At 42.7% G+C, this 12,320-nt stretch overlaps 1 protein-coding gene across 1 annotated transcript in view; it reads left to right on the top strand.

Moving 5' to 3' along the window:
* Nucleotides 1-10,845, top strand: part of LOC104528878 (sodium channel protein type 8 subunit alpha) — a 31,549-nt gene extending 20,704 nt beyond the window's left edge. The window contains 9 exon segments of the mRNA XM_010173023.1: nucleotides 1-190; nucleotides 1,956-2,091; nucleotides 4,025-4,263; nucleotides 4,686-4,859; nucleotides 6,198-6,554; nucleotides 7,679-8,149; nucleotides 8,693-8,810; nucleotides 9,549-9,703; nucleotides 10,477-10,845. The exon segment at nucleotides 1-190 is cut by the window's left edge and continues 21 nt beyond it. Coding sequence (XP_010171325.1) covers nucleotides 1-190; nucleotides 1,956-2,091; nucleotides 4,025-4,263; nucleotides 4,686-4,859; nucleotides 6,198-6,554; nucleotides 7,679-8,149; nucleotides 8,693-8,810; nucleotides 9,549-9,703; nucleotides 10,477-10,701 — 2,065 coding nt within the window. The 3' untranslated portion in view covers nucleotides 10,702-10,845.
* Nucleotides 10,846-12,320: the final 1,475 nt, after the last annotated feature.

The following is a 12,320-nucleotide window of genomic DNA, read 5'->3' as shown; positions in this document are numbered from 1 at the left end:
CTACAGCCAAGGCAGCCGGTCCTCACGGATTTTCCCCAACCTCCGCCGAAACGTGAAGAGGAACAGCACGGTGGATTGTAACGGCGTGGTGTCCCTCATCGGTGGCCCACCTTCCAGCATGCCCGGGGGACGCCTTCTGCCTGAGGTGAAAATAGATAAGGCAGCTACCGATGAGGGTGTAAGGAAGTCAGTGAGTAGACAGCGTAGGCGTGGTGGTCTGTCCTCTTCTCCTCTCCCGAATGCCGCCCTTCGAGTGAAGCAGACACCTTGGCAGGATGATAGTTGGTCGGTCTGACCACAGATGATAACGTCTGTATTGAATTAAACACCCTGTGCTTTAACTTCCCCTTTCTTTCCTTCTCAAACTCAGTGACCCACCTCCTTCTCTCCCTGGCTTCCTAGGAAAAAAAGGCTTGGAATTGAGTCCTTAATTAAAGGACTAATAGTAGTGGGAACCCTTGGTGAATGTCAGAGCAATTCATGAGGAGCTATTTAAAGCGTGGGAATGGGGAAACCAACCAAAGTTTGTTGCAAATGTTCTCCACAACCAGATAAAGTATTTGGGATTTAAAGGGAAATACAAACAATCTTTTGCCCCTCACTAAATTTTGCAAGGGAAGCTCTTTGTAAAATAAGGAATTTTTTTTAAAATAATTTTTAAAGATTTTTAAATTTTCCTTGACTGTGACTTTTTGTAATTAGTTGATTGAATGGGTATTGAGGAACCTTTTTAGTGGATCAACTTTTCAGAATGCGGGAGAGAAACAAAGTTCGAAAAATAGAACGTTAGTTAGTAGGGTGTAAAAGAATCTGAATAAGATTGAAACAACACTATTTGAGAGATACCCAAGTCCATTGTTTCTGAGAAAAGTCTGGTTACCATGCCTGTAAATTCCAAGCTGGTTTTTTAGTTATTTCACCTCTTGCAACCTGTTTGACTTTAATTACTTACGTTGAGCATCAGTTGCTCCCTCCTTTTGCTTCTCCCCTAGTTGGCATGTTAATGCAATGTTTTGCTTCAGTATTTAATTCTCTTTCTAACATGGCATGAATGTGGTAGGAATAGTGATTTGCATGAGGCATGCAAAAAAGAGAAAGTATTACTTAGCAGTTATTTTGCTCATGATATGCAGTGGGAGTTCAACACACAACAAGCAATTAGCTGTTGTGGTGGGAGAGCTGCGTGGACTGGGCAGAGACCTTGGTTCACAAGCAGACAGGGTCAGATTCCTGTTATGAGTCAAAAAACCCAGTTATCTGTTAGTACACGAGATTGTCTGTTCCTAAACAGGGACTGGCATTTCCAGAGCGATCTTAGGAGGGAAACCATGAGGTGCCTTTAGCTGTGCAAGCTCTTTGACTTGAGGGGAGCAAGGTGATCTTCACAAGGGTGAAATCGAGACGTTCAGGTCCCTGTTGTGTTAGAAAATCAGCTTCATAGTGGGCTAAAGTGGGAGAAATCCCACTAGTTCTCGGACAGTGATGTGGCTGAGCTTCTTTTATCCTAATTTTCAGATTTTGAAATAAATGTTGATACTGTCCAGTGCTCAGTTCCTAAACCTTATTAATTTGAGTGGCTCAAATGAGCCTGGGGTGGAGTTCACGCTCCGACCGGACGGGTTGTAAAGTGAACCCATTAAAAGAGTCACTGCCCGTCTGTTCTGTTTGATAGTAGCACGGAGTATAAACTCCTTTGTACTACAGCAGCCTTTGTTAGCAATGTTCTTTAAAATATAGTCCTTAATTTATCTAAGACTGCAAAGCACTGGTGCTAGCAGAAATGAGGGCTTGAGTTTTGGTTTAGCCACTTACATAATATAGGAAAGTGAGAAGGATAGCAGGAGCAAAGATGGTTTTTCTCTCTTGGGCATACATGCCATATTTCTAGGCTGAGGGCTGTGTAAAATACTGGGAAGACTTAAGAGTTTGTATTAATCAGCATATGAATTTTGCAGGGTACTACTGAAATTGAAATTAGAAAGAAACCTGGTGGGTCTCTCTTGGTCTCGATGGATCAGGTGAACGCATCCTATGGAAGAAAGGATCGAACCAACAGTGTAATGACTGGATTGACAAATACCCTTGTTGAGGGTAGGTATGGTTTGAAGATGTGCCTGTGGTATTTTTCAGTATGTATGTATCGATTGCCCTCTCGTGGTGTGTTGTAGGAAGACAGAGGATCCGTCCACCTGGCAGTTGTAGGATCCTCACATCATATCTGCCCTGGGTTCCTTGTGTTGGAGCTGTGCTGGTTGTCCTCTGCATGGCCAGAGGTGTGGCTGGTCACAAAATACAGCTATGGACACATGTGTCCGCTTAGTTTGTCCAAGAAGATGACAGATGGTGACGTTAAACTTCAGGAGATGGCTTTGTGGTGGTTTAGGGGCTCAGAGCAGTAGCTGGTCTGTAAGGGAGCAGGGTGTAGGGGAGCAGGTAGGGAGTCTCTGTCTGTTTGGGCAAGTGCTGCACAGCAGAGATCAGTTTTGAGCCTTGGGTACCTGACAGAGGACATGTGTGTCCTTCAGACATACGGAATTTAGCTATCCCTGTTTTCAAGTAGTACATATTCCTGCCTTGGTTTTGCCTAAACCTGCTTCTTTTGCGTCATAATTGATACAGAAGTATTTATTAGACTTTATTTTACTTGGGTTTGCATCTGAATTATATAGATAAAGACCACAAAGAGTTGAAATTTTACAATGATGAACCTGCAGTGTGGAGATGATAGGAGTAAAGCAATATCTGATACAGGTCTTCTGTCTTCTGTCATCTCCCAAGGGCTGGAGAGACCCTTCTTTGCTTACAGTCCATAGGAGAAAAAGATTTGAGCTACACTAAGAGCTGAAATGTGACAGCTGTCAAAAGAGAAAGGGACTTGGGCATGACGGAAATTCTGCAATGGACAGCACACAGAGATGAGATTTCCAAATATGTTATGCAGGAGCCAGCAAGAATTTATGAACAGCAGCCATATGAGGTTGATGATCTCAAATTCTTTTTTTCCTGCTGTCTCCTGCAATAAAATTGTATGAAAACTAAATATACTTAGAAACAGAGCAAGGTTCTGCTGCTGCTTCCCTCCTGCGCAAACGCCTACAGGCTACAGTGCTACGGTCCTCTTTTTTAACTTTAGAAATTCCAAGGCAACTAAATACTAAGCAACCAGAGAACCAATGAGAAGGAGAGTGCAATGGTCCTTTCCCTACCCATAAAAAAATGAAACTTCAGCACAAACAGCTGTATAGCCTGAATGGAACCACTGTGAGTCAAAGAACAGAGGAGGGGAACTCCTGATTTCAAGTGATCAGCACTCGAAATAAGCCAGTGTAAAAAAAAAAATGGACACAGCATCATGTTTGATTTCTGTAAGCGGATGGGGTTAGTCTTAATCAGGTTTTTCCTGTTTCAAATCCTTTGCAGCATGATGTCATGTATTTCCTCTTTTAGACCATGTCTGCGTTCAGCACAGAATTCATTTAAGTTATTTAAAAACTGGCACCGAAGACAGTTTAGAATCTGTAGCTTTGATTTAAACCATTTTACCTTGATCAGTTCTGAGTTCAGTATAGCCCTTCATTTAAAATAATTTGGATTGAATCAGAAGATCCACGTGGGGCTGTAGAGCTGCACTCCCTGGTGACCTTGTGCAGATGTGATGGAGCTCTTATGTAGGGACAAAGAAGTTGGTGAAGCTCAGACTTGGCCTGACTCTTCTCTGGTGGTGATCTGCATGATTGACCCTGGTCCTGAGGTTCATGGCTTAGTAATTCTTTGTCTTAAGCTATTGCCAAGCATCCCGGAGCTCTTCTGGTTTGAGTGTTGTATGTACATACAGTTGTATGTACGTACAGCAAAACTTCTCCTTGCCCCAAGAACACTGAGTTGTTGTGCAAGCAGGGAGACATGAGAGAGGTTCATGACAGGCAAGATCAGACATTATTTGAGCCGTGCAGAGCGTCAGACAGATCCATCAGCCTTCGAGGTGAAGACTGAACTCTGTTGCTGTTTTGTTTTGTAACTGTAGAGCTGGAAGAGTCCCAGAGGAAGTGTCCCCCTTGCTGGTACAAATTTGCCAACACGTTTTTGATCTGGGAATGCCACCCGTACTGGATCAAGCTGAAGGAGATAGTGAACTTAATTGTCATGGATCCTTTTGTTGACTTGGCCATCACCATCTGTATCGTGCTGAACACTTTGTTCATGGCAATGGAGCACCATCCTATGACCCCAGAGTTTGAACATGTGCTCTCCGTAGGAAATCTGGTAAGAGAATATCAGTGAATATTCCTTACAGGTCTGCTCCTGCTGGGATACATTGCTTGTTAGTGTAGACAGAGACTGAAAGAACCGTTATTCCAGACTCTGGAGGACACTGAGTGGTGTGAGCTTGCCCTCACTGCAGTCTGTGGCAACTCAGAGATGCTTCCTAAGGGTCCACTTCTCTGGTCAGAATTTGTTACTACTTAAAAATCCATCTGTTAATTCCAGGTATGCCCGAGTAGGTCAGTGATACTTGTGCTGCGTTGGAGGAGAAAAGACATTGCAGACAAGCTTATGGTGTTGCATTGGCTGCATGTTTGAATTGGTGTGACAAGGCATTGTTTGATATGAAGCCTGAAGATCAGAAAATGAACAAAAGTGAACCTTTACCTGCTCTTTGTCTGTCTCTCTCCTCACCTCTCCAGGTTTTCACTGGAATTTTCACAGCAGAAATGTTCCTGAAGCTCATTGCTATGGATCCCTACTATTATTTCCAAGAAGGCTGGAACATCTTTGATGGATTTATTGTCTCCCTCAGTTTAATGGAATTGAGTCTAGCAGATGTGGAAGGACTTTCTGTGCTGCGATCATTCCGATTGGTATTCCATATTCCAGTTCTTTTTAAATATCACTGTCTTAGAGCTACTTTAAGAAAGCTTTTTACATAAGAAAAGGGAAAACACTTTTTTTTTCTGGTTTTGAGGAGGACAGAGATGGAGTAGTGTCATTTTTGTGGTCTCTTCTTACTTCAAAACTGCTGTTTACAAGATCTGAGGAACAGCTCATTGCATTTAGGCAGTGAAGGATGACTTGGGAGGTATCTTGGTGTAGGGTACTTATGGAGATGGACGTGTTAAAACACACGTCTTATTTCATGGGGTGAAATTTGGTAGGTTGTATGTTACAGTGTAAGAAAAGTGTTGAATACCTACAGCTTTTGTCTGCTTTAACATATGCTGTCAGTGGTTAAGCTTTTGAAAATTAAATTATGAAAACCTCAAGGTTAGATTTTTGGGTGCAGAGAACCACAAGTGAGGTCAGATTTTCAAGGGGCACAGTACTCAGAAGCTCCCACTTGTATCCAGCTTCAGAACGTCTGTCTCCAAATTATATTCTCTGGAAATTAAACTTGAATTGTGTGTTCTGGATATGCCAGGAAAACAAATTCTTTTTTCCAGGATAAAAATGAGAAGCATTCAGGAAAGAAAAGAGAAATTTCTGGTGACGCACTCCCTTCAAATAAGTCTCCTGACTTCTTTAATGGTGCAAAGTTTGCAAAGCAAAGGGAAGGTCCATACTTTCCCTTTGTAAAGGGAGATCACCATGTGGGGGATAACTAAATACAAAATACAGGAGGCCAAATTCAAGGAAATATTAAGCATTCCCTACTCCCACTGACTTCAGCAGCAGAAGCATGGGCTTATATTTATGTGAAATACAAGATGGTTGTTGTTTAGAAAGCTCTGCTTGATTTTTTTTAGAGTTGGGGCTGTTCAGCCTGGAGAAGAGAAGGCTCCGGGGAGATCTTATAGCGGCCTCCCAGTACCTGAAGGGGCTACAAGAAAGCTGGGGAAGGACTTTTCCTAAGGGCAGTTAGTGACAAAACAAGGGGAAATGGGTTTAAGCTGAAAGAGGGGAGGTTTAGATGAGATATTAGGAAGAAGTTCTTCATTGTGAGGGTGGTGAGACAGTGTTCCCCTCCATGGAAGTGTTCTCGGCCAGGCTGGATGAGGCTTTGATCAACCTGGTCTAGTGGAAGGTGTCCCTGCTGCTGGCAGGGGGGTTGGGACTGGATGAGCTTTAAGGTCCCTTCCAACCCAAACCATTCTATGATTCTGTGATTTTCCTCTTTGTTTAAGGTGAAATTAAATTGTCATTTGTCTGTTTTGTTTTTTGGTTGTTGTTTTTGTTTTATTTTGTTTTTTTTTTAATTGTAGCTGAGAGTCTTCAAACTGGCCAAGTCCTGGCCCACTCTGAACATGCTGATAAAAATCATCGGTAACTCAGTGGGTGCTCTGGGGAACTTGACCTTGGTGCTAGCCATCATCGTGTTCATCTTTGCTGTGGTGGGCATGCAGCTCTTCGGCAGAAGCTACAAGGAGTGTGTCTGCAAGATCAATCCGGACTGTGAGCTCCCCCGCTGGCACATGAACGATTTCTTCCACTCCTTCCTTATTGTCTTCCGTGTGTTGTGTGGGGAATGGATTGAGACCATGTGGGATTGTATGGAAGTAGCAGGACAGGCCATGTGCTTGATTGTCTTCATGATGGTCATGGTCATCGGAAATTTAGTGGTCAGTAAATGGTTACTGATGGTCTTTATTGGTTGCCTCTGGGTGGGATAGAACATGGGGAGACCACAGGACTAGGGAGTAATGATTTGTGAGTCTCTTCCAGCTCTGTTGGGGTCCTTCATGGCCTTTGACATATGAACAGTCCTGTTGACTTTGGGAGCACAATCTTAAAGGTTTGATTTGCTTGATTAGGGCCTTAAACAGTTGCCCACGAATAAAGCATCCAAGCACTTTGCAGTAAGAGCTGGAGATACAAAACCCTCAGTCAAAGGGGACAGACCTTGCCTGAGGGAGTAAAAGAAGCTTAAAAGAAGCAAAACCTGGCTTTTCAAATGCCAGGAGAGGAAATAACTTGGTACACAGGGGAAGGTCCGGAAGCATTAAAATCAGGTTGGAAGTTTCTTCTAAAATCTGCCCACTAGCTCAGTCATGAGGTGTAGTTGTGTGCAAGAATCGGCTGGTGAAATTGCAGGGCCTGTTGTGTGGGAGGTTAGACTAGATCAGGATGTTTCCTTCTGGTCTTAAATTTTATGAAGAAAAGTCTGTGGAGGAAAATGCAAGCAAGAAAGAAGTAGTGTGAACAGTTGCATGTCTTAAGTAGTGTTGTGAGCTCTCTCACCAAGGGGTTTTGACAAAATAAGTCTTGGGGACCATCACAAGATGTGGGCAGGGAAATAGAGCTGGGAGTGGTCACTCAAAATGCCTAGTTTTGGCCTGTTTCCTTTGAGCCAGAAATGGGACTAAACCAGTGATGATGAATTTAAATCCCTTGGATGGTTGCTGCTTCTTAAATCCCTCTCTTAAAGATCTGCAGCCTGGATCCTGCCAGAGGCTCTGTGTCAGGGACCCTTTTACCTGCACCCAACCCCTGTGACCCCAGTGGAGCTGCGTGGGCTTCTCCATTCACAGAACACATTGCAGGATCAGTGTCTTGTTCCTTGAGTCCTGGGTACCTCGATAGGTCTGTGGGACACCAGGGCTGGTTCTCATTGTGGTGTTTAGAGACTGAGCTCTGCAGCCCCTGTTAACATCAGCAGGACTTGGGTGGCTCAACATTCATGTTCAGCTTTGGAAATACAACCCTTGTGTGTCAGCTGTGCCAAGCGTGACCTCTTCTCTTTCAGGTGCTGAACCTGTTCTTAGCCTTGCTACTGAGCTCCTTCAGCGCAGACAACTTGGCAGCAACAGATGACGATGGGGAGATGAACAACCTTCAGATTTCTGTTATTCGCATCAAGAAAGGCATTGCCTGGACCAAGGTAAAAGTGCACGAGTTCATGCAGACTCACTTCAAGCAGAGAGAGGCAGATGAAGTCAAACCCTTGGATGAATTGTATGACAAGAAGGTGAACTGCATCGCTAACCATACAGGGCCTGATATCAACAGAGACATTGACTATCAGAAGAATGGCAATGGCACGACGAGTGGGATTGGGAGCAGCGTGGAAAAGTACATAATTGATGAAGATCACATGTCCTTCATCAATAACCCCAATCTCACTGTCCGGGTACCTATTGCTGTAGGTGAATCAGATTTTGAAAATCTCAACACAGAAGATTTCAGCAGTGATACAGATCCTGATGGCAGCAAAGAGGTAGGATGAAATGCTACAAACTCATTCTAGTCGTTTGACCCTCATGTGAGTGCCTGGAAGCATCTTGGGAGGGAGAACCAGTCTGAGGGTGGTCAGACACTAGAACAGGTTGCCCAAGGAAGTTGTAGATGCCCCCTCCCTGGAAGTGTTGAAGGCCAGGCTGGATGAGGCTTTGAACAACCTGGTCTAGTGGAAGGTGTCCCTGCTGCTGGCAGGGGGGTTGGGACTGGATGAGCTTTAAGGTCCCTTCCAATCCAAACCATTCTATGATTCTATGATAGTTCCAGCACAAAACTTTTGTTTATATTATGATGTCTTTCCACTGAACACAGAAATTTCTTGTCCTAGTTGCTCTATGGAGAGCCCCAAATATGTATAAATCTACTGTCTGAGATGTAAGCTGGGTCAAGATCTTAATGAGTTGAAGTGAGGAAACAGCTTTCGTTACAGTAAATCTGGGGAACAAATTGCTGAGTCATCATGAAGTTTCATATTTCTTGGGAATTAATTAAAGATTGGGTTGGATTTTATTTTGTGTTCAAGAAACTTGATGATACCAGCTCCTCTGAAGGTAGCACCATTGATATAAAACCTGAAGTGGAAGAAGTCCCTGTGGAAGCACCAGAGGAGTATCTGGACCCAGACGCGTGTTTCACAGAAGGTAGGATGACTGTGAGTGTAGAAAGAAGCCTCTGGGCTGTTTTGGGGACCTGTCTCTTACCTTAAGGTGAGGTCTCAGTCTGGATCAGGGCTGGCTGTCAGCTTGTTTTGAGACCCTCCTTGGACCCTGAATGGTGACTAGTGAACTAGTGGTGACAGGTGACAGGTGAACTAGTTCAGAAACTTGCATGGTGACTAGTGAACTAGTGGTGACATGGTGACAGGTGAACTAGTTCAGAAGAATTTACAAGGTGAAGGCCTTGGAGATGTGGTTGCCATTGCAAGAATCTAGATGACCTATAGGTAGGGCAAGTTGATCATGTGTACAGTTGATACCTTGGGTACTTTGAAGCAGAAGAATCTGGCTTCTGGTCGAGTTTTTTTCCCTTCTGTTGCTGGCCTCAATGTCTTTCAGCAACTGATCCATTACAGGTATTCCCATGGCAAAGATACTTTAAATGGTTCAAGGTTATTTTATCAGCAAGTTTTCCATTCCTCTTCTGTCAAGTGCAGGGATACTTCATCAAATATAACGAGCTTAATCTGTTCCCAAATTGATGTTAATTCAGGTGCTCAGATACAGAAGTGGCGAAAGCAATCATAAAATCCTGAAGAAAGCAAGAGTTTTAACTGAAACTCACCATATTTAATAAATGATGATTTTATGTTCTTACATTATCTCATCTGTTACCCAAGAAAATTTGGGCTCATTCTCCTTTGTGCCCTATCCCCATTCCAGGTTGTATGCAGCGCTGTAAGTGTTGTCAGGTCAATATTGAGGAAGGGCTGGGGAAGTCTTGGTGGACGTTGAGGAAGACTTGTTTTCTGATTGTGGAACATAACTGGTTTGAGACTTTCATCATCTTTATGATCCTACTGAGCAGTGGTGCTCTGGTGAGTAAAATGCAGATATGTGTCTAGCTCAGTTGTGTTAAGCTGGGGGATATCTGATTGTATGTAGGAAATGTGGTGAAAAAGCGAGCTGTGATGATTCTTACCTGGAAAACAACACAGCTCCATTCTGGTAGGTGCTGTACAAAAGCTTTTGTTAATGATTTTTGTTTAATTTAAATTAAGAATGAAGACTGAAAGCCTGCAAATCTGGGTTCTGCTCATAGCTTGACTAGAAACATGAAGATTATGGACAATGTCAGCCAGTATCTATGTCTCATTTTCACAGTACTGAACAAAAATCTTTCTATTTCCCTTTCTTCACTTTCCCATATTTGCAGAGTTTCTAGAGCTCCTGGTGTTACACACACACACACACCAATAATCACTGTGTGTGATTGTTTTCGCACAGTCCACTCTAGTAGACAGACAACAAACAACTTCAGGCAGGCATTATGAGTTTCAGGACAGAAGTTCACACAACAATTTGTATCCCACAGCAGTAGCCTGGTTTTCTTTGCATGCACAGCTCTCGTGGTAATTAACAGTCATTTATTAACAGTTATTTATTCAGGACTTTCCTTTTTTTTAGGGTTTTTTTTTTGTTTCTTTGTTTGGCATTGCAGTGTTGCAGCTACTAGAGCAGATAGGGCACATTGTATACGTAACGTAATTCCACTGCTCATCTCGGTATCATTTGAATAAGCTTCTGGATAATGACATTGAACTATGGAATAAATCTGATATAATGACACAAGTACCTGGTTATTTCCCAGGCTTTTGAGGATATTTACATAGAACAGAGAAAAACCATCCGGACCATCCTGGAGTATGCGGACAAGGTGTTCACTTACATTTTCATCCTGGAGATGTTGTTGAAATGGTGCGCTTACGGATTCGTCAAGTTCTTCACCAACGCCTGGTGCTGGCTGGATTTCCTCATTGTGGCTGTATGTATCCTCTCCTCCTTATTTCTGGTTGGAAAAAAAAGTGTTAGTTAGAAGAATACTGGGGTAATGTTTTCTCCTGAGAAGTGTCCTAACTGAATCATGTATTTAATGAGGATTCAATCCCAGATATCTCTCAGTTTCCAAAACAAGGATAAAACCCTCGAGCCCTTTGAGTGTTGCTGGCGTTTCCTCTGCGACTGTGGAATTTCTGCCCTGCAGATCCTAATGAGCCTGCAGAGACAAAGGAGGGTTTTCCAGCCCTTGGCTCTTTTGCTCTACTGAAAATTGTGTTTCTTAGCCTGCATGTTGAGCTCCTGGAAGGTGTTAACAGTGGGAGAACTTGTGCAGACATGGTATTCCTTGGTGACACCCTCTTTCTATAATCATTTACTTATGTTATTAGCAACGGTGGGATGATGAGACAGGCAAAGTCTTCCCATCCTTCCACCTAACGAGGTCAGTTCTGAACATTGGGTGCACACATTTGTGAAAATCTGCGTATGTTGAAAGCTTATTGTGCAAAATGAAGTTCAACATCATCCTCCTTCTGTTAAAAAGTTCAAGGGAGAAAAAGCAGGACCATATCAAACCAGAAAGCTTGCTGATAAGAGATGGTAGGTCAGTCTGGACAGATCGGCACACGATCGCCCCGGAATTCCCCTGCAGAACATCTTGGCAGGGAGAATAAATTTGAGAATTAAAAGAAGAAAGACAATAGAGAGAAGTGTTAGCAATAAATTTAACTCTGAAGCACAGCAAGGGCATTTGAAATAAGTGGGATTTAGGCTGCCAAAAGTGGCAGAAAATTATGGGATTCAATAGGACTTTTAAGTTCAAAGAATTGCAGAAAAAGGAACTTTAGAATCCCAAGCGCTTGAATTCTTTTAAAACATTTCATCACATCCAGTTGTGAAAGTGTCCTTAGTGAATGCCCCACGAGCAAGTATATATATATTTTTTTTTTATTATTTTTTTTTTCCCCAAGCTTCTCATTTGGAACATTTTGAATATGATTCAGTTATGCCAAGTTGCTGTTCAGTGACATTATCACTCTGGAAATATTTCTGAGTAGGTGGAGGAACTATGCTTGAAATTCAGGGGCAGAAGTGACTCAAAATGTCTATATTTCCTGTGGAAAACTGAATTTTTTAATTATTTTTTTTTAAGTCCTTTTAACACCTTTCCTTTTAACACACATTTTGAAGTAGTAACTCCTCTTTTCTGGAAATAGCCCTGTATCTCTTGCTGAGTTAAAATGAAGTACAAGTGCTAAACTTAATGTGAGCTTCCATCTCTTCTGTAATGCTTTGAGGAGAATGTTTCAGCAAATGACATTCTTTGGGGTCCTGTATTAAAAAGAAAACCAGCAGCTGAGGACAAAAATAGTATTCACAGTCCTTATGCTTCACGTTGTGAGTTGAATTCCAGCTGCTGGGAACAAGGGAAGTGCAGTTTAATTGACAGACGTGTTACAAATTTTATTTGCTTCCCAAATAGTTGGCTGCCGGTGGAGTAACGATAAGGAACTTCCCAGTCAGGTGTCCCATGGACAGGGAGGGAACAAGTGCAGATGTACAAGGCACCTGAATTCACAGTGAATGAGGAGAAATTTCTTTTGTCACTTGGTATTGTAGACAGGAGAGTTGCACATTTTTATCTACAAAAAAAAA

Source organism: Antrostomus carolinensis, unplaced genomic scaffold, assembly GCF_000700745.2.
Source record: "Antrostomus carolinensis isolate BGI_N321 unplaced genomic scaffold, ASM70074v2 scaffold6938, whole genome shotgun sequence".
Lineage (NCBI taxonomy): Eukaryota > Metazoa > Chordata > Aves > Caprimulgiformes > Caprimulgidae > Antrostomus > Antrostomus carolinensis.
Note: the sequence above shows the minus strand (reverse complement) of the source record. Positions and strands in the feature narration are given on the sequence as shown.